The 18,941-nt window shown below is 40.6% G+C and overlaps 2 protein-coding genes across 2 annotated transcripts in view; one reads left to right on the top strand and one right to left on the bottom strand.

Annotated features, from left to right (window-relative positions):
* Window positions 1–18,941, top strand: part of TMEM238 (transmembrane protein 238) — a 196,677-nt gene that overhangs the window by 169,450 nt on the left and 8,286 nt on the right. The window lies entirely within an intron of this gene.
* UBE2S (ubiquitin conjugating enzyme E2 S) lies at window positions 6,338–17,431 on the bottom strand. The gene is made up of 4 exons (XM_020798970.3): window positions 16,937–17,431; window positions 12,042–12,189; window positions 10,089–10,279; window positions 6,338–6,848 (listed from the first exon to the last, which is right to left on the bottom strand). Exons 1-4 carry the CDS (start codon window positions 16,937–16,939, stop codon window positions 6,558–6,560), a joined length of 633 nt encoding a protein of 210 aa, XP_020654629.3. The 5' UTR covers window positions 16,940–17,431; the 3' UTR covers window positions 6,338–6,557.

Here is an 18,941-nt window from a genome sequence, read left to right as displayed (position 1 = left end):
GTCTGGCCAAAACATGCCTTTACCCATTAGGCTCCAAATTTTGCTTTGACTTTGGTAAGCAGGTGCCACCTGGTGGAATAAAAGAAAATCACAGCAAAATCCACTAGCTATGGCAGGAGGGCACCAGTAACAGGCAAGGCTGAAGTTAAAAGCTTGAGAATGTTACTTTCCTTGGATTGCAGTTCCCAAAATCCCATAGTCAGGACGGCCAGTTACTTTTGCAAGGTCTGGCTCAAATGGAGCCAAGACTCATGGCAATCAACGCTACAGTACCTGTAATAATATGAGCTCTTTTTGATGATTCCGTTGTAAAAGGCACGCTTCGAACATGTTCACCATGTCCCAGAGTTGAAAACACCTACTATGGAAAACAAACAGTCCCTGGCTCCATCATACCAGAAAAAGTAAGGAGGATGGATAGATAGATGAACAGATATAGAAGCAGAAATGTTAACTCCTGCAAGCCTTGATTTCCAGATTCCCTTGGCCTAGAAGGCAATAGGAACAAGTGATAAAGAGTGATGAAATTCCTCTCCCTCATCAGTTTCACAAGACACAGAGGGGGGAGCACAGTGAGGCTGAGATCATGCCCTCTAGATTTGGGGTTTTTTTGCTACAGTGATCAGACTAATAGAAGTTAGGGGTTTGGGGCTTCAGATTCAAACCCGGAAAAACATTAAGGGGGAACCAATGGCCTTCCGTCTCTTTTCAAACGCCTTCTGCAAACAATCAAACTCACTTCTCTGAGTGTCCCTGTACAGAGGAGAAGTTGTGCGCATGGGGAATGTGTCAGCCAACAGAAAAAAAGATGGCTCTCACACACATGTATCTCTGTCCCCACAGACTAGTGGGATACTGCTAGTCTCTGATGGCATTCAGCTTTCAAAACTGTGTGTATTCTTCATTGACCTGGGTTAAGCACACACCTTGGCTACTTTTCCCCCAGCTACGACGGATTTCAAAAGGCCAAAATCTTGTTTAATTTATTTATTTAAAATATTTTACCCCATCTTTTACCTCAGAAAGGATCCATCATTAAAATACAGTATTTAAAAGCACTGTGCCATTTTTGTAAGCCTGAAATCAGCTACAGCGTTTTATCTTTAATTAAATGTTTTCAAATCCCCACTCTCTCCAAGATCCCCTGGGATCCTTTTTGTCCTGAACCCAGGGGAGGAGGGGGGGAGAGAACGAGACTGTCTTTAATGTCTGAAAATAGCTATTTCTGCCATTGAGAGTGGGACCATTCAGGTGATTTTTGAACATTAAAGACTACCCACCCCGGGTCCCCAGAGGCTTCCTCAAGTCAAAAGAGATTCCTAAAGTGACTTGGAACTGGGGAAGGGAAGAATCAGAAATGTTTAATCAGTGATAAAAGGACATGAGTGAGGACATTATTGGCCACACATGCATGCAGCAGCACCAAGAGGATTTCAACACCTCACAACAAACCAACAAAAAAACCCGCCACCATTATTTTAAAGTAAATCAGCATCCATCAGTTCTTGAACCTTTTTGTATTATCAAGCCAACTAACTCTCCCAATGCACCCAGCTGAAGCAAAAGGCACATGCGCACATACCCACTTACTCTCTACCATATCCTCTACTCTGTAAAATAGAAACAATTTCTGTTCTTGCCATTGTCAGCAGATTTAGCTGGCTCATCCGGCAGGACTTGTGTGAAAATAAAGCAAGTTCCCCCAAAATCTCAAGCTGGGTGGTGAAAAGAGGACTCAAGCATGAGTAGCACTTTGTTGGAAAGGAGCACATTGTTCTCATTGCAGGATAAAAACCCTCAAGGGTACCAAGAATACGATACAAAGGCAGGTTTCAGAACCATGTGCTCTTCAGAGGTTTTGGGTGGCAACTCCCCAAATCTCACAGAGCAGAACCAATGAGAATTGGAAGCCAAATTCTTGGAAGGGCCTGTTGTAGAATCACATGTGACCATATTCATGGGGCACTCAAGTGAGTTTCAAATGAATGCAAGTAGGAACATTTAAGGAAGTGCAGTCCTGCCATCTGCTGGCTCTGAATGTTGTGGCATCGTCCCTAGAGCAACTCTAGTAGAATGGTCCTAAGGCCTTTCATATCCAGCATTTTGTTCCCACAAGAGCCAACCAGATGTCTCTGGGAAACCCACAAGCTGGACATGGTGACCAGAGCTGTCTTGCATTGTTACTGTAACTGGTAATTTAGAGGCACACAGCTTCTATAACTGGTGACAGCTTTGACCACATTGATTTTGTCTAACTCCCTACACCCAAGCCATTTAAATTAGCAATTGTCCCATCTTGCACTATGTATTTTTAAGTTCAGTTTATCAAAAATTATATGATTTCAAACTGCAATACTGCAAGACGGAGAAAAGTTTTTTTATTTCCCTGTTCAGTTGGCTCCATATCAACTTTACCTAACCAGCTACTCTGCAAAGCAAAGTGTGCTGTTTATATACAGCCCCATGCTGCTTACAATTCTGAGTGGTTTACAATTTAATTATGCAGATTACACATTGTCCCTCGCCAGCAAGCTGGGTAACTAAATTTACCAAACTCAGAAGGATAGAAGGTTGAGTCAAGCTTATTTGGAAAGTGATCAAACTCAGGCCTTGAGTAGTCTTCACTACAGTACTGTAGTTCAACCACAAGTCTCCAGACGCACTGGACCACAGTTTATTTATTTATTTATTTACTGGATTTATATACCGCCCCATAGCGCTACAAGCACTCTCCGGGCGGTTTACAATTTAATTATACAGGCTACACATTGCCCTGCCAGCAAGCTGGGTACTCATTTTACCGACCTCGGAAGGATGGAAGGCTGAGTCAACCTTGAGCCGGCTACCTGGGATTTGAACCCCAGGTCGCGAGCACAGTTTCAGCTGCAGTACATCATTTTAACCACTGCGCCACGAGGCTCTTCCCATAATCCCCAACCATCCTGCTGCCTTAATATTACAGGAGTTGTAGTTCTATATATATATATATAAATGCCACTGGGTTAAGGAAATATGTTGCATACTATACATGTGGTCCTGGACATCTTGATCATGTCACCACCTTTGTTCTAAATTTAAAACACTAAAACCTCAAAGAAGGTATGGTCCAGTCCCAATAATGGTTACCCTTTCCCAGCTCTACCTTTCTGAACGTTGCAAACTGGCTAACACGTCATGCGCCAGACTGAGTTTCAACCTGTAGTAATCACCAAAATAAAAACTACAGATAAAACAGGATAAAACAAACAAAAAAACAAAACAAAACAAAAAACTGTGGCACCTTAAAGACAGATTGATTTCAGTGTGATCTTTCAGGGATTAAAAACCACCTCCGCAGTGACATGTGTCTGAGGAAATAGATTGTCGTCTAGAAAAAAAAACACTGAAACAACTGTTCATCTTTACGGGGCGATAACCCTTGTTTTTATCCTTGTGTCAAAGCCTACAGTAAGAAACCTTTTCTCTGTACAGCCACATCAGAGAGTCTACCCAAGGGAGATCAGATCAGTCTGCCACATAACAAGAGTTTAAATGATTTTAATGTAGACAAGCACTGTGCCTTGCATGACCCCACCCAAGGGAACAGGCCTTCAACCAGCTGGAAGGCAACTAAGCATGAACTGACACAACTCTCACCTCTCTTTTATAATTCTGCACATCTGCCAAGATCTATGCAGACTTCACTAGCATGAAAGGATGGGAAAGTTATTTTCGTACAACTCCTCCCCCAAATGCTCTATCCAGCGGACATGCTGCCTGAGGAAAACTGGGACTTAATCTGAAAAAGTAGCTTTTCTAATTTCCACCTGAGATTAGCGATGAACAAGGCAAATCTGAAACACTTAAAACTTTTCCACAGGATTTAAAATCAAAATCTCAAATGAAATACCAACTAAACTACCTGGTACAGTATTAGGTTATCTTGGCTAGCTTTCTATGGAAACACTCGTTGCTGGGCTCTGGACATCTTTTGAAAACCTTTTTATTTCCATTAGCTTTTAAGTGGACAATATTTAAGTGTTACCTTTTAAAAGGTTTAATAAATCCATTTTTGTATCTTGTTTGTTCTAATTCCGGACTGTTGAACTGATATTGAATTGTATGTAATGCTGTTTAAATTTATGCATCATCGGCATGATTCCTTCCAGAAAAGCAGTATATTAAAACATTTGATGTATTTATAAAAGGTTCTTTCAACTCACTTGCTCCGTAATACTAAGCACTTCTGACCTTGAAGTGCTTTACATAAAAAATATTTAAAATAAACATCAAGAAAAGTTATGTAAGAAATTGATATAGATAAGATCCAGGGTGGGGAAAAGACATCAAAAACCATCTTCTCAGGGAAAAGGCAATTAAGGCAGGATGGACAATTCTAACAGTTTATAATTAAAAGAACTCTGTCCTGCCTTCCTGTCAAAAATGGCATTCAAGGTAGCCTAGCTATGCATAGAAACATTTCAGTTGTGTGCAAAAAAAAAAAAAAAAAAAAAAAAAAAAAAAAAAAAAAAAGCACAAGCAAGCATGCTTGTGTTACCACACAATTAACTCTAATACTATATATTAACATTGTGTGTGTGTTTGTGCACTCTCTGCCATCAACACAAAACTGACCCTAATTGGGTTTTCAATGTGAGATATTTACGGAGTGATTTTATCAGTTCCATTCCCCCAGTGGGCTTCCATGGCCAAGTGGAGATTCAGACACCGTTCTCCAGAGTCGCAGTCCATCACTCAGTGTTTCCCAAACGTGGGTCTCTAGATATTCTTGGACTACAACTCCCAAAAATCCTGGCCAGCAAAGCTAGTGATGAAAGCTTCTGGGAGTTTTAGTCCAAGAACATCTAGGAGCCCATGTTTGGGAACCACTACTCTATCCACTACACCACACTGGGGAATCCATATATATTAACATCAGTCAACAAAAAAAAAACCCTGACTGCATATAATAAGCCTAATACAGTGGCTGAAATCCTGTTACTCTGCAGGCGTAATGGGGATGATGTTGCCGCTAAGTAAAGGTGATTTCATAGTGTACACAACTGGAATGCAATACAACAAAATCATATGCACCTTGAAAATGCCAAAGGAAGCCTTTAATCAATGGCAATTTGTCTTTGAGGATTACATCATCACCACCGTGCTCCTGAAGCTGTGCAACAGAATTCAGCCAGCATATGCTGGCAAGTATGGAATAAATCCCCAAAGAGTTTCATTACACTTCTGGGGTGGAAAAGATGAAACGTCCAGGTGAGGCAAACAACCAGTCAGGAGCGGTTTCCCTGGTACTATCCTAAGTTGCCCTGACATTTGAACTACATAACAATACTCCCAAGTGACATACACAGAGACCAAGTTCACATGTTACTTAATCGCTGACTTGTATACTAAAGTCAGTGGCACACCTTGCCTCTTGCAAAATCTCACTAGTTCTCTGCCTCTAGACTCCTCTCAAGAAGAGACACTACTGTGGGAGGTGTCTCTAAGCCACAATAGCAATGACATTGCCAGCTCATGCTATAGTGAGGACAGTCGGTGCTGCTAAAATGCCTTGCTGGATTAGACCCAAGGAGCTCAAAAGCAATTAAGATGGCATTCTCAGCAACGGCTGGAAGCAGGACACAAAGTCAGTAACACCTCACTTTCACTCCAGGTAGATTGAATGCAATGCCTCTAAAATTCCCACAGAATAAAGGGCAAGGTAGGAGCGAATTCAAGGCACTCAGGTGGCATTTCAAGACCCATTTAGATGACATCGGGGGGTTGCTATCCTACCTTTGGTATCATCCAACCAATCAAGGAAGAACCATGGGATCCTGCCCTCCCCAGTGCTCACTCAGCTGGTTTTCCACTCCTACTGAGAAAAATGTGTGGGGCTTCATTTTGTTTTCATGGATAAGACAAACGGTAGAACTTGTCACCCATGAACATGCCTGCCTGAGCCCTTTTAAAATCAACTCTTAGCTAGATGGCTACCATATATTATGATAAGATATTCCTTTCTTAGGGGTTGTGCCAAGGAACAAATTCTTCATTCTGCACATTCAATCAAACACAGAGAGTAAGCTCAAATTTCTAAGGAAAAATCATCTCATTCACAGAGTTCAGTTATTGGAACCTCTATTGATTTCTCTCCACTTTCTTTCCCCCCTCCCAATCAAGAAACAGCATCCCCTTTAAATCCTTCTTCAAAAGTGAAGGCACCCTCTTCCTTCCAGTCATCTTGATGCAGTATCTTCTCCAGCGTCAGCCATATTCCTTTTAAAGGCAGGGTCACAGAATTCTCACTGTGTGCCCTGTCAGTTTCCGATGACAGCACAACCATACATCAGGAGCCTTCTTTAGAAAAAAAGGCATTTAATAGATTTTTCGGCTTTTATAATTTAAATAACTTAAAGACTGAAAAGAAGAAAAATCTGACAAATGGGAGACAGTTAGACTGAAGTGTCAAAGCTGAAGTTGGGACGTGGGGGGGGGGAAGGAGAAACTGAGAATGTACTGTGGAACCCCAATGCCCGCCACCCAACCTGTGTGACTCCCCATCTGTCCCCTGCTCCCTAAAGCCGCCGGAGAGCTCGCTTCTTGTCAGTCTTCTTCTTCGAGGCCAGTTTCTTGTCCCTGTCACCTGCATGTTTCTTTGCTATGGGGCCTTCCCCAGAGGAACTGGCCGAGGAGGAGCAAGGCTCAGCGGGGTCCTTGGTGCGTAAGCCCGAGGAAGACTGGGCGTGGATCTCTGTCAGGAGCCGAGCCCGGGAGGCATACTCCTCATAGTTCTCCAGCAGGAGGCGCCCCGCTTCTTCATTCAGAGCTGACTCCGGATTGGGATGAATAAGCAAACACTTGATGGTCTGGACCAAGAAGAATGAAACAGGACAGAGTTACAAATGGGAACGAAACACTGAACCAGGCGCTTGCAGAGTGGTGAAGAATACTTTCACTTTGGTTGGTAGAACAAAGGACACTGGGAGGTAACAACTCTTTTCTTCAAGGAAGAATGTCGTTATTTGTATTTATTTGTTCCTAAATACAAATATTTGTATTTATTTATTCCTAGATTTATCACTGGAGCTACACCATCACAGATCTCTTATTCCCTCAGAAGACCAACATGGTCCTAAGAAAGGAAGGGTGCTTCTACTCAATATCTATGTATGAAACTCTCACAGATAGTTATAATAGAGAGTGACGACACTAGGAAAGCAACTACTTCTATTTTATTTTTATATGAAAGCATTATATCAGCAAGAAGATATGGTACACTTTCTGAATAAGCACCCAAACACAGTATGTCCCCTGAGAATCACATAGGGAACAGTAACTGTACTGCAGACCTGAACTTGCTCCAAGTAGCCACAACACAGGAGGAATTTAAATCCAAGCCAAAGCTAGTATGTTCCCTAGACACAGTAGAACCACTCTGATATTGTATTGATGCCTATGTTATCTTTGTTGATTCACAATTTATTGGACAACTGTCACCCTTTCATTAAAAGTGAAGGTAAATGAGCAAAGTGGGGTGGAACTGTAGCAACACAGACAGGATAGGAAAGCCAAAAAGATCTTACTTTCTTATCTACTACAGTTAATTCAAATTTACAGCTGTCTACCAGCTAATGAATTTTTAATTGATTATTCTTTATTTGATTATTATGCTTTCTAAGTAACCAATTAAATGCAAACACTACAGATAGGCATGGACCTTTGTTTGGAGGTTTGTACCAGTTTGTACACATGGTATGGCACCACACGTCCCTTTCCCCCTACCTCCCAGGCCAATGATCCAATTACCAGTTGGAGCGCGCTCCTCTCCTCCTCCTCCTCAGGTGTTCAACTAGTCCCTAGCAGAAGCACAGGTTTGTCTACCCTGCGTCCCTGTCTGAGTGGGTGATCAGCGAAGGTAGGGGCAGGGAAACCCAACCCATGCTCCTGCTGGAGACCAGTCAATCAATGGAAGAGGAGAGCTTGCCAGCTGGTGCGTGCCGGGGAAAGGGAACACAGCACATGTGGTGCAGCGCATACAGACCAGCACAAATCACCAAACCAAGGATCAGGCTCATCCCTAGCAAACACCCTTGCACGCTGCTGAATTACAAATGTTTTGAACCTCTGAGTTATGAGAATGTATATAATGAAGTTAAAAAGCTCCTCACATTATACAGGCAGATTTCACCAGACTATAAAGGCTGACACTTTCCAGAAGCTTTTCCCATATCAATATATAGCAGCCTGCCTTAAACCCTAGTTCTTCAGTGATCTGTGACCACTTGAGGAAAATTTTGGGAAGACACGAAAGTAAAAATGGGCAGTTTTTTTTTTAGTTCTGCATTTTTCTTATTTTTTCAACATGTTTCACTATAAACAGTCTCAGATGTTTCATTAGAACAGTGACACATATATTTTATAAACATGGCAAATAAACTTCAGAATTTCTGCTCTTGATGTAAGTTGAAAAATTTGGCTCTGGAATTTATTCATTGATTTAGTTTGCATTTTAAAGAAAGTTAGGGTCCCAGGTTGTAGCCACTGATTCACTTTTTTTCACATGCCAGTTTAAAGAAACAACGCAACAAAAAGCCATAAAGACTTTCCCACTAAGTCACTTTCCTTTGTGCTAGTTACCCTGATGAAGAATTCTAAAGCACTCAAAGGCTTGCACATTCCTATGGAATCTTAGTTGGCCTTAATAAAAGCATGAATTATGTTTTGTTGTAATGGATCAACTTGTCTTGAATGGCGACAATTTTTCCTTTTTCCAGGTGCCAAGTGTGAAGACACTTCCATTGCCTTAATTTTTTAGTGGATAATTTTGTTTTTATCATTTCTGCTCTTGTTGCTGTATTCCCTTGGAGGCATCACTATAAATAATCTTTTAAATAGGTAAATAAACAACAGGCTGAAGCGGCTGAGTGATGTACCAAGAGGAAGGTAAAGAGCTCAACTTCAAAACAGTTTGGCAAAAATCAGCAAGACAATCTTTATAACCTTTTTGTGTTATAAATGTTGCCATATGCACTAAAAACTCTATGCTGGAAGGCATACACTGAATTATAGAAAACGGCAAGAAAATGAAGAACTAAAATGGGATACTCCAACAGATAACATAATCAGCAAGACAAACTGAGGAAGAGATTAAATTCATCTCCATTCCTGAAAGACAATCCACATTTCTGGTTTTATGTAATAAAGCCAAGAACTGAGAACATTCAAGGTTGGCAAAACATATCCTATGAACTTTGCATGTTCCTGCCCTCATTTTTTTGCTACCTGAGAGTCGTCACTGCTGCCAATCTTGCAGTGGAGCATCAGCACAGAAGTAATTGTTTACTTTAAGTTTACTATCACTTTACTAAACTGCAGGACCATAGAAGCAAAAACCCTCAAAAGCCAGCCCTTCTGCTTTGAAACAAAGTGCAGAGAACACACACACCTTGTTTTGAAGCCACCTGACACTTCTGGAAGTGCCACTACATTTCAAACCAAGCTGAATGATCCGTATGTACCTTGTTTTAAGGAAGAAATGCTTCAAGGGATTTTACTTCCTGCTGTGATCCCTAGTAGGTTGGAACTGCAATGACGCACCCAACCCCGCTGACCACCAGAAGTTGCTCAGTCCTTCCACAGTTTATTTCTTTACTAGCAAAAATCAACTGCATGGTTGTAGATAAGCCGTTTATCTTCTACCCTTCTGTTTCAATGGTTCTGCGTGCAGGAGATTCCCTTGGTGGGTTGTGCCTAAACATTAACTATTTCCTCCACAGATTTAGAGAAGACTACTGTGGCGACCTTAAGGCATGAACAGACAAGGGAATTATACTTCATTAACCGATCATTTGCTTTGCATACTGAAGTTCACAGAATCAGTTCCTCCAGCCAGAAGATTTCAGGCAGCAGGTGACAGAAAAGACTTTTGCCTCAAGACTCCAAAAAGCTACTAGCATCGAGAAAAGAATGTTCTGGACAAATCGGCTGACTAGATATTAAGCAGCAACTTATGATCTTCCTAAGGATAATAACTCTCAAGTGCTACAACCCACTTTCAGCTCAAACAAGGTATTCTGGGATGCAACACAGTTAAAACCACCACTCACCAGCAGGACATGCCGAATGCCCAGTTCTGCTTTCCAATCCTTCTTGAGGACATTGACACAGATCTCACCGTTGGCACCCACATTAGGGTGGAAGATTTTGGTCAAGAAATAGCCTTTTGGTGGGCTGGCTGGGAAGTCTTTGCCAAGGATCAGCTTCATGCGGAAAAGGCCGCCAGAGTAGGGGGTACCCTCTACAGCAGGAACAAGAGCATAGCAAATGGGGCTCAGCACTGTTATTTATTTGTTTGACTTTATACCACCCATCTGGCTGCCAGGGCCACTCTGGGCCATTTACAACTAAAAAAACAGATAATAATTGAAGACAGTAAACACAATATGAATCAAAATCAAAATTAAATATCAACTAAACATAAACTAACAACATAAGCAAAAACTAAACAATGATTAAGATAGTTTAAAAGGAAAATGGCAGAACAGGTAATATAAAATGCTGAAAAGATCGTTGTGTTAAGATGTTGAATACTCCAGGGAAGCCTGCCTGAAAAGCCACATTTTCAGTGATTCTTTGAAGCATCCCAGTGGGGGCTACGTAATTTTCAGGCGGAAGACTGTTCCAAAGATGAGGGGCAACCGCCAAGAAGGCCCAGTCTTCTCTTTCTGGGCCTCTCTAAGGGATCAGTATTCTCAACTGCCTGGCATGGGAAGATCATGTAGAATGTGTAGATCTCAATGGAAGAAAGTGTTCTGCCAAGTATTGAGGTCACAAACCATTTAGGGCTTTGTACAGCGGTGCCTCACTTAGCAATTGTCTTGTTTAACGATCTATTCGCTTAGCGATGAGGTTTTTGGAGCGATCTTGCGCTCCGTTTAGTGATGTTTCCAATGGGGAAATTTCGCATAGCGATGTTTGGGACCTTGCTTCGCTTAGTGATGACAGTTTAGGCTCCCTTGTTTCGGTTAGCAATGTCCGTTTTCGCTATTTTAAGTGTGTCTTAAAATGTTCAAAAACTGTTTAAAATGCTTGGAATCGTTAGTGCACCTTGTAAAACTTTTGCAAACTTAATTTGGCTTTGTTCTGAGTCTTTGTTAATTTTTGGTGAATTTTTCCACCCCATTGGAATGCATTGAACTGTAGGTTTGACAAAAAAGGATTCCATGCCTTCTAAAGAGAAATATTGCAAAGCAGGATTTTTCCCCAGCCTCCTCAAGTTTCAGGAAGGAGGAGAAATCTGATTTCTTCTGAACTTTTCTGTGCTACCCCAAGTCTTCACTAGACATGTTTTATTTAAAACAAGCTAACATTAAAAACCAGTTAGGAAGTTGTCTTGTCTCAACCAAACCCCAGTTAACAGTTAGCCACAGTTTGGACTGTGGATAACACTCAAACTAAGGTTAATTAAAGTCAGAAGCAAACACTTCTGATTTCCTCTCTGCGCTTCTGCTGGGAGAACCATGTAAGCACACGACCGGCCTAGCCTCTTCAGCACTAGAACCATTATCATAAGCTAAATGCAACCCATTCCTCCTAGCCCTCTCTATTAAACTGCTAATTAACCTAAACCACAAGGAAGCCATAAAAACACTCACACTGGTCACCATGAAGGCACCTGGCTCACCTCACAGAAGATGTTGGTGTAATAATTTGATAGTTGTTTACAATTATTGTTATCAATTGTTTGATAATTGTTATCAATTATCAAAAAGACAAAGGGAACAAAGGAGTCCCAAACCTCAGAGGGATGGGAAATGAAGTTGACATGTTCTGCTGAGAGGAGCCCTATCCTGACACAGCCTGCTCAATGGGCATGGCTTTTTCATCCCCACTTCAGCAACGCCATGAGGCCTGATACTGTACTAGCTTTCAGACTAATGCAAAAGTAACGTCTCTCTGCACTATTGGCTTGCACAGCATTGCACTCTGGCTTTTGTAACAGTTCTTTTCTCAACAACAACAGGATCAAGAAGGAAACCCCATCATGCACGCCTTCTTACCAGGTCCCTCAATGGTGACCTGAACATCTGTGATATCCTCCTCATTGGGGAACACCTTGATGCCCTCAGGTGGGTCTGAGGTGAGAGTGGAGACTTCTTTGTACACCAGACGAATCACATGAGGTGGTAGATTTTCTACATTGGAATTCTGAAGGAGAGATATTCAGGAAGAGTCAGGGGTGGAAATTAAGGAGGCTCATTGCTGAAACATCATCTGCTTGAATTCTACGCTTCTGACAGAACAAATCTGTGCACATGACATTGGCAAACCACCAGAGAAAGGCCAAATTCTGTCAAGTGTAACTAAAAGCTTTAAGCAAGCAAAGGGAGAGTGAAAGGACCCATTTCAAACATAACTAGTACTTGTTCATGAACACAAAATTCAAAATTATTTGGGTTCAGACTTACTTGGGGAAGGAAAAAAATACAGTATGTCTAAAGAAAAGGAAGCCACATATGACCCTCAGTTTAATTTAAAAGCCCTCTGCAAGGATAATTTGCACTTTTCACTATTATTCCTCACCTACTATCTCATCTGATACGTAGAAGCCAATTATTACGCATAAACTTTCACTTTAACTTCGTCACATCTAGCCCCCAACTACAATACCTAAAGTCAATCAGACTGCCAGTGTCTGTTGTTTTAAGATTCGGCAGCACGCACTCCATGAAAAGTGATACCCATAAATATCCAAGTGTGTATAAAATGTAAAGCAGATTCCTAAAGAGTAACTAACCTAGTCAGCCATGACAAATAAGAAACAGGGAATTATCTTGAACCGGAAGACCTTGCATTGTTAAAATTAACAACCAGATATGTATAAAACTGTGATCACAGGGATTTTATAGACAGACACAGAAGCACAGGAAGGGTTTCATACATCTTTCCAAAGAATGAAGGAAAATCTTATCAAAATAAAGGACTAATAGCCAACTTGGTGCTCTCCAGTTGCTTAGGACTATAAGTCCTGTAACCCTTGACATACAAGAACACCCCACCAGATTAAAAATGATTTTTTAAAAAATATATAAATACAAATTATGTGAATATATAAAGAAGATGATGGACAAGGTTTAAAACCCCCTGCTCATTTACACAAAGTTCACTGAATGACACTTGGCTGGTCTCCCCCTACCTCTCTCTTTGCCTAGTCTATTTCACAGGATTGATCTAAAAATAAAATGGGGGGGGGGCAGCAGGGAAGAATGCCACAAGCAGAGTCTTCAGTGTCTTCTAGGAAAAGGAATGTGACAATAAATTAATTTCTAAAGCAATTCTAGTCTCTTCTGATCTGCCATCCCTATTTTATACACATAATACTGTATACACCTTATTTCAGGTGAGAAATCTGTCATGTTTTCCAGAAACTAGAAAGTACTTTTCTGAAGAAAGCAAATACACACAAACGCTAAACTCATACTTGAAAGTCAGTTTTCGTGGAGCTGTTCAAACAGTATCATTATCCTATACTTGTGTGCACTACCAGTGAAGTGACTTATGCTTACACATGTGTTGTGCTCACTACTACGTCAGTGGAGAAAAACCAAATGAACAATTTATTTGATCCCAGGTGACTGAATTCTCTTTTTAAGGAACACTTAATCTTGCAGGGTCAAATGAAGATTTCCCATTCAAAAAAGTTTAATTGTTCTCTTCTAGCTGCAACAAGGACCAGAGAGACCTGTTTTCAACCCTGATCCCAACTAGAAAATAATATCTGAACAGCCCCCACTGCAACTATTGACTGGTCCCAAATATCCATTTGCACTGACCGAAACAATTTGGTGACCTGCATTATCAAGAAAGCACTGACACATGTATAACTGCAAGGAAACTTTTTCTACATTGGCAGACCCAGCTTTGGAAAGCTTTGGGGCACTGTGTACCTTTATCTTCCTCCTTTGATAGGAAGCCTACCTGTGGGTACAGTTTTCACCACATAGGAGTCATCTCCACTAAACTGCAGAGCCAAATAAATATTCCAGGATGGGTAATCTGAAACTCTGCTTGCAGGCCCATTGCAAAAGGGGATCAAACTTTATGGTTTAAGTAACTGAAAACTGAATTACCGTTTACAATTTGTTGCTTGTAAGTCAGCTTCAGAGGACTTCTTAGTTCTCAAAACATACAAACTTTATTTAAATATACATATAGGGAGAGAAAAAAAGGGCATTTCCACACCTTGATTTTTTGTCCACAGCTATTAAAGCACTGAAAAAGATGCTTTCAGTCCAACCCCCATTTTTTTCACCAACCTCAAAACCTCAAGCAGAACCTGTTGGCCTAGCTCTTGGCATGTGGAGCTCATCCACGGCCTCCAGTATTACTTGAGTACTAATGATTTCTCTTGCATCAAGCATGGACATATAAATCAGTCTAGGTCTAGAAAGAAATGGAAACAAAATGTACCAGCCCAGCAGAAAGTTTAGCCCATACGTATATAATGTTGTTATGGGCTGACTCCTGTCTGAATCAATGGAACTCACATAAGAGGAAACAAGTCTCTTTTCATGTAATGTGGCTTCTATAGCAGCAAAGAAAAACTAGATTTAGCCCCCCCCCGGGTCATCAACAGTGGGTAGGACTGTCTCTGAAGATTACTCCAAGAGAACACTCATAGAAAAATATTAGTAAGGAAGTATTGTTTTGGTTAAACCTTTGACCAGAGAACATTTCTTTGCACCCACCAGGAATAAAAACCTCTGACGCTGACGAGGACAAAATCTGTATAAAATACTCTGGAGACACAGCATGCTATACTGAACATTCCCAGTTACTCTACAAAGGCCATAACGCCTTCTTCATTTACAATCAAAATGAATTAACTCAATACACCAGTTTTCTTCCCAAACCCAGCTCTTCAAATAAAAGAAGCATTAAACAGCATCCAATGGATTTTGAATGATGAGAAAACAAAGTTGTTATACAGGCTCACTTCCCCTCCACCTCTGCTTGCGGGCAAAAACATCTGCTCCAAAAGCACCTCTTTCACCTTTTACTAAGGATCTATTTCCTAACAAAAGGTTTACAATTAGACACAGGTGAAAGCATGCAAGAGGTCAAACACTGGGCAGGTCTCAATACGGAGAGGAATATTTCAAAAGATGCACATAGGAGAATGTACAGAAAAAGACACAAACTCAAGGAAGTCAAAGGCCTACAAGGATCAAAACAGAACAAAAGATTTTAAAGAGACCAACTGGATTTATGGACTTAAAAGCCGTATCTTTCTGAAATGAGGCAGCTTCGTGGCCTAGAGTGCCTCCTAAATCTATAGGAACATGAAAGTTTGGTAGTGATAGTGGTGTCAGTGTTAATTCATTAACACTGATGAATTCAAATATGGAGAAGTTTTGCTGCAAGAAAAGTCAGTATCCAATCAAATTAGTAATTAAATCTTCCCAAACCCTAACACTAAAAATAATAAAAAAGCTATCCAAGTATAAAATTAAGTAACCCAAAATCTCTAACAAAAGCATGTTTAGTCAGAAAGCAACTTCAGAGTTTAACGGGGCTTAAGTGTATGTAAAGGATTGCAGTCTTAATCGAAGAGCTTCCCCAATATTGTCTTTTTTAAAAACCAGTACATATTATGAATCAAATATTGTTTCACAACTTAATTTCTTTCATTTGAAGCATACAGGATAAAAGTAAAGAGAGCCCTAAACAAGATGCACTGCACAAAACAACAACAACAAAAACCCACTACCCAAAGCTAAGGTGAGTGTACATAAGCAAAGATGTTTGAGAGGAAGAGGAAATACGAACTACAGTATTTCCCCCTCATACATGGAGACAGTACAAAACACATTGACAAATATGATTTCACTAGGGCTAAAGACGAAACTAAATTCTAAAGAAGTCAAGCTACTTCTTAAAAAGCAACTACATATTAAAACCTGTAAGAAATGTACGCCCTCAAGTATTTGAAGATTTAAAAAAACTCTCTCTTATATTAGTACAGTTTCACATAGGACTGTCCATAAGACACTCAAGATGTCCTGCAACAAGGGGAAGGGCAGAGCTGGGGGGTAACAAAGATATAACAAAAAAAAAACCAACAACAACAACGGGACATAGCAGAACAAGTAGGGAATTAACATGACGTTCTTTCTAGATGGCCCATACCTACCAAACCAAATTCTATCTTCCTTTGAAAGTCTTATTAAAGTCAAATTTGTTTCCAAGTTTTAACATGTGCTCAGAAGAGTTAAGGCCTAACCACATTTTAGTCTGCAACTTTCAATTTCTCCTTCCAGTACTATGGATTTATGGCCATTTAAACCTACACCATTTAAAAATATTTATCCAGTGTCTCAGTTCCACACTTGAAAGTACAGGTTGTGCATTTTGAGCAGCACACCCCTTTTGGATTTGGAGTTGCACATTTTCACCCTCGCCTGTCTTTAGACATTTTGCTCCTTGTATCTCAATGCTTTATTATCTACTAAACTGGTATTTTGGCATCCTAAGTTTAGCTGGGCACTAGATCTTATCCTGTGGTGGCTAATGCATCATGAAACTCCAGGATTTGCTACATGTGGCTTTTTCCCTATCTACTTCCTAAAAAACAACCATCAGCAATGGAAACTAGGATCATATCACAAGCAAATTCTCCCTCAGTTCAGTACTAATATAGAACCTAAGATCTACATTCAAAGTAGAAAAACACCAGATTTTACTCATCCACCTGTTTACACACATGCATATCAAAAAATATATTGTATCCAAATTACTGTATCAACATACACAAGTACAAGTTGCTCATCTTTTGAACCTTTTAAAGAATGTTGCAGGGAGGTTATCAGCCCCAATCAACTTATAGTCGGTCCCATAAGAAAGGGCGAAAGTTCATAAAGATGGACAGAAACATAGAACGTCAAAAGCCACTCACCATTGTGCTGGGTCTGAACAGAAGTTTGCAAAGTAGCACAATTTAACCCTGATTTTTACAGGGATCGCACATGCACCCTAACCTATGCTTAAAGCACTTCTGAGCATATACTTATCCCTAATTTGGCACCCCAGTCTGTTGATTTGGGGTCTAATAGCCCTTATTCCTACTAAAAAGAAACAATACTCCTCCGTTTAATTATATGCTCCTTTCATGTATCTACGGGGGGGGGAATCAAATATCCCCCCCTTCGCTTCCTAATTCTCCCCCTCCAGGTTGTTACAAACTCGCTTCCGCCACCCTCACTTAATGAGGGTGGCCGGCGCTCAGCAAACCTTTTTATAACCCTCGGCCAAGGCCAGCCACACCTCTTTGGAACCCCAACTGCCCAATCAGGCCCGTTAGAACGGAGGGGGTCCGTTCCTCCCCCCTCCCTTCTCGGGTTCTTTCCTCGCGGAGAAACGTTGACAACCAATGTGCGCGACGGTCAGCAACCAATGGGGAAAGCCGTAGTGGAGAGGCGGTGTCATGGTCTCTGATTGGAGGGATTTGAATGTGAACGTTGGAGCTGAGCGGCGTTTAAAGGCAAGGTGGTTTGTTTATTTGGTAACGGTTGAGGGCGGGAACTGCGCAACGGCGAGATTCAAATTCTTTACGATTGACTCGACGTTTGGCCAATAGCATCTCAGCGGCACGCTGCGCCTCTGATTGGGAAACCACAAATTGACGTCGCGAGGTAGCCAATGAGCGACGACAGAGTGGTTAACGAGGAAAATCCCTTTCTCATGTTCTTCCTTATTCAAACAAAGCGGGCAGGTTCCTAATTGGTCAAAATGCAAAAGTAAGCCCACCCAACTGGCAAGATGAAGCAGCTGATTGAAGATGAGAGCGTTAAAAAGCAGTGTTTTAAGCCTTATAAATATGTATATAACAAGAAGGAGGCGGGCTTTAACTAGAAAAATGACTGATTCGGGAGCTAATTAGATATATTCTGGGTATCAACGTCGTAACGAATTCTGAATAGAAAACTCACAGTCAGTCATTGCCGTAGACACGTTCAGTTGATGGTGTCAATCTGAAATTCGCTGGGAGGCTATTTTATTTATTTATTTATTTATTTATTTATTTATTTATTTATTTATTTATTTATTTATTTATTTATTCGATTTCTACCCCGATCCCCACAAGTTTGAACAGCACCAGGTCTGGGTACGCAAAGGAAGTGTTTGTAGATGACAGCTACCCTTGAGGGGTAATATTTATTAAGCCTCCAATCCTATAATGCCTTTCTGTCAGTAAGCCACGTATGGATTACATCAGGGCTTATTTTTGAGTAAATGTGTAATTAATTCCACCATGGGACAGTGAGGAGATGGCTACTTTGATTCATGCCAGGAATGTCAGCTATCCCTAACTAGTAGGTTTCATACCAGGCAAAACCCAAAGAATACTAATTAAAAACAGACGGAAACATTGTGGCACCTTAAAGACTATTACAGTCTAATACGAGCTTTTGTGGCTCAGGTAGCATTCAGAAGGCGTAGTGCACCTGTTCCATCATTCCCTTCTTTACTGTTTGTGGAAGGAAAAAAGACAATGGTAAATATAGGAGGAATAAATAAATAAATAAATAAATAAATAAATAAATAAATAAATAAATAAATAAATAAACGAAACACATGGTTTTCTGGAGGACATCTACAAATTCATTTGGAAGTATCCACTGTGTTTTGAGTACACCTTTTGTGAAAAAGGTAAACCCCAAAGAAGAACAGGCAGGAGTACAGAGGAGGGTAATAAATGGAAGCTGGTCACATCTGTATCCCCTGCACAGTTCTGATTCAGTCAACACAATTGCACAATACAGTACCTCTGAAAACATTGTGACACAGTTCTGTAGAGTGCTTTCTGAAAACAATCTGTTGAGAATTTGGCAGCAAAGATTTTAATTTTAATTAATTACAGTATTTTTATTTAAAAAACATTTGTAGATTTCAGAGTATTA

This window comes from Pogona vitticeps, chromosome 6 (genome assembly GCF_051106095.1).
Source record: "Pogona vitticeps strain Pit_001003342236 chromosome 6, PviZW2.1, whole genome shotgun sequence".
Lineage (NCBI taxonomy): Eukaryota > Metazoa > Chordata > Lepidosauria > Squamata > Agamidae > Pogona > Pogona vitticeps.
This window is presented reverse-complemented; position numbering and strand designations above follow the sequence as displayed.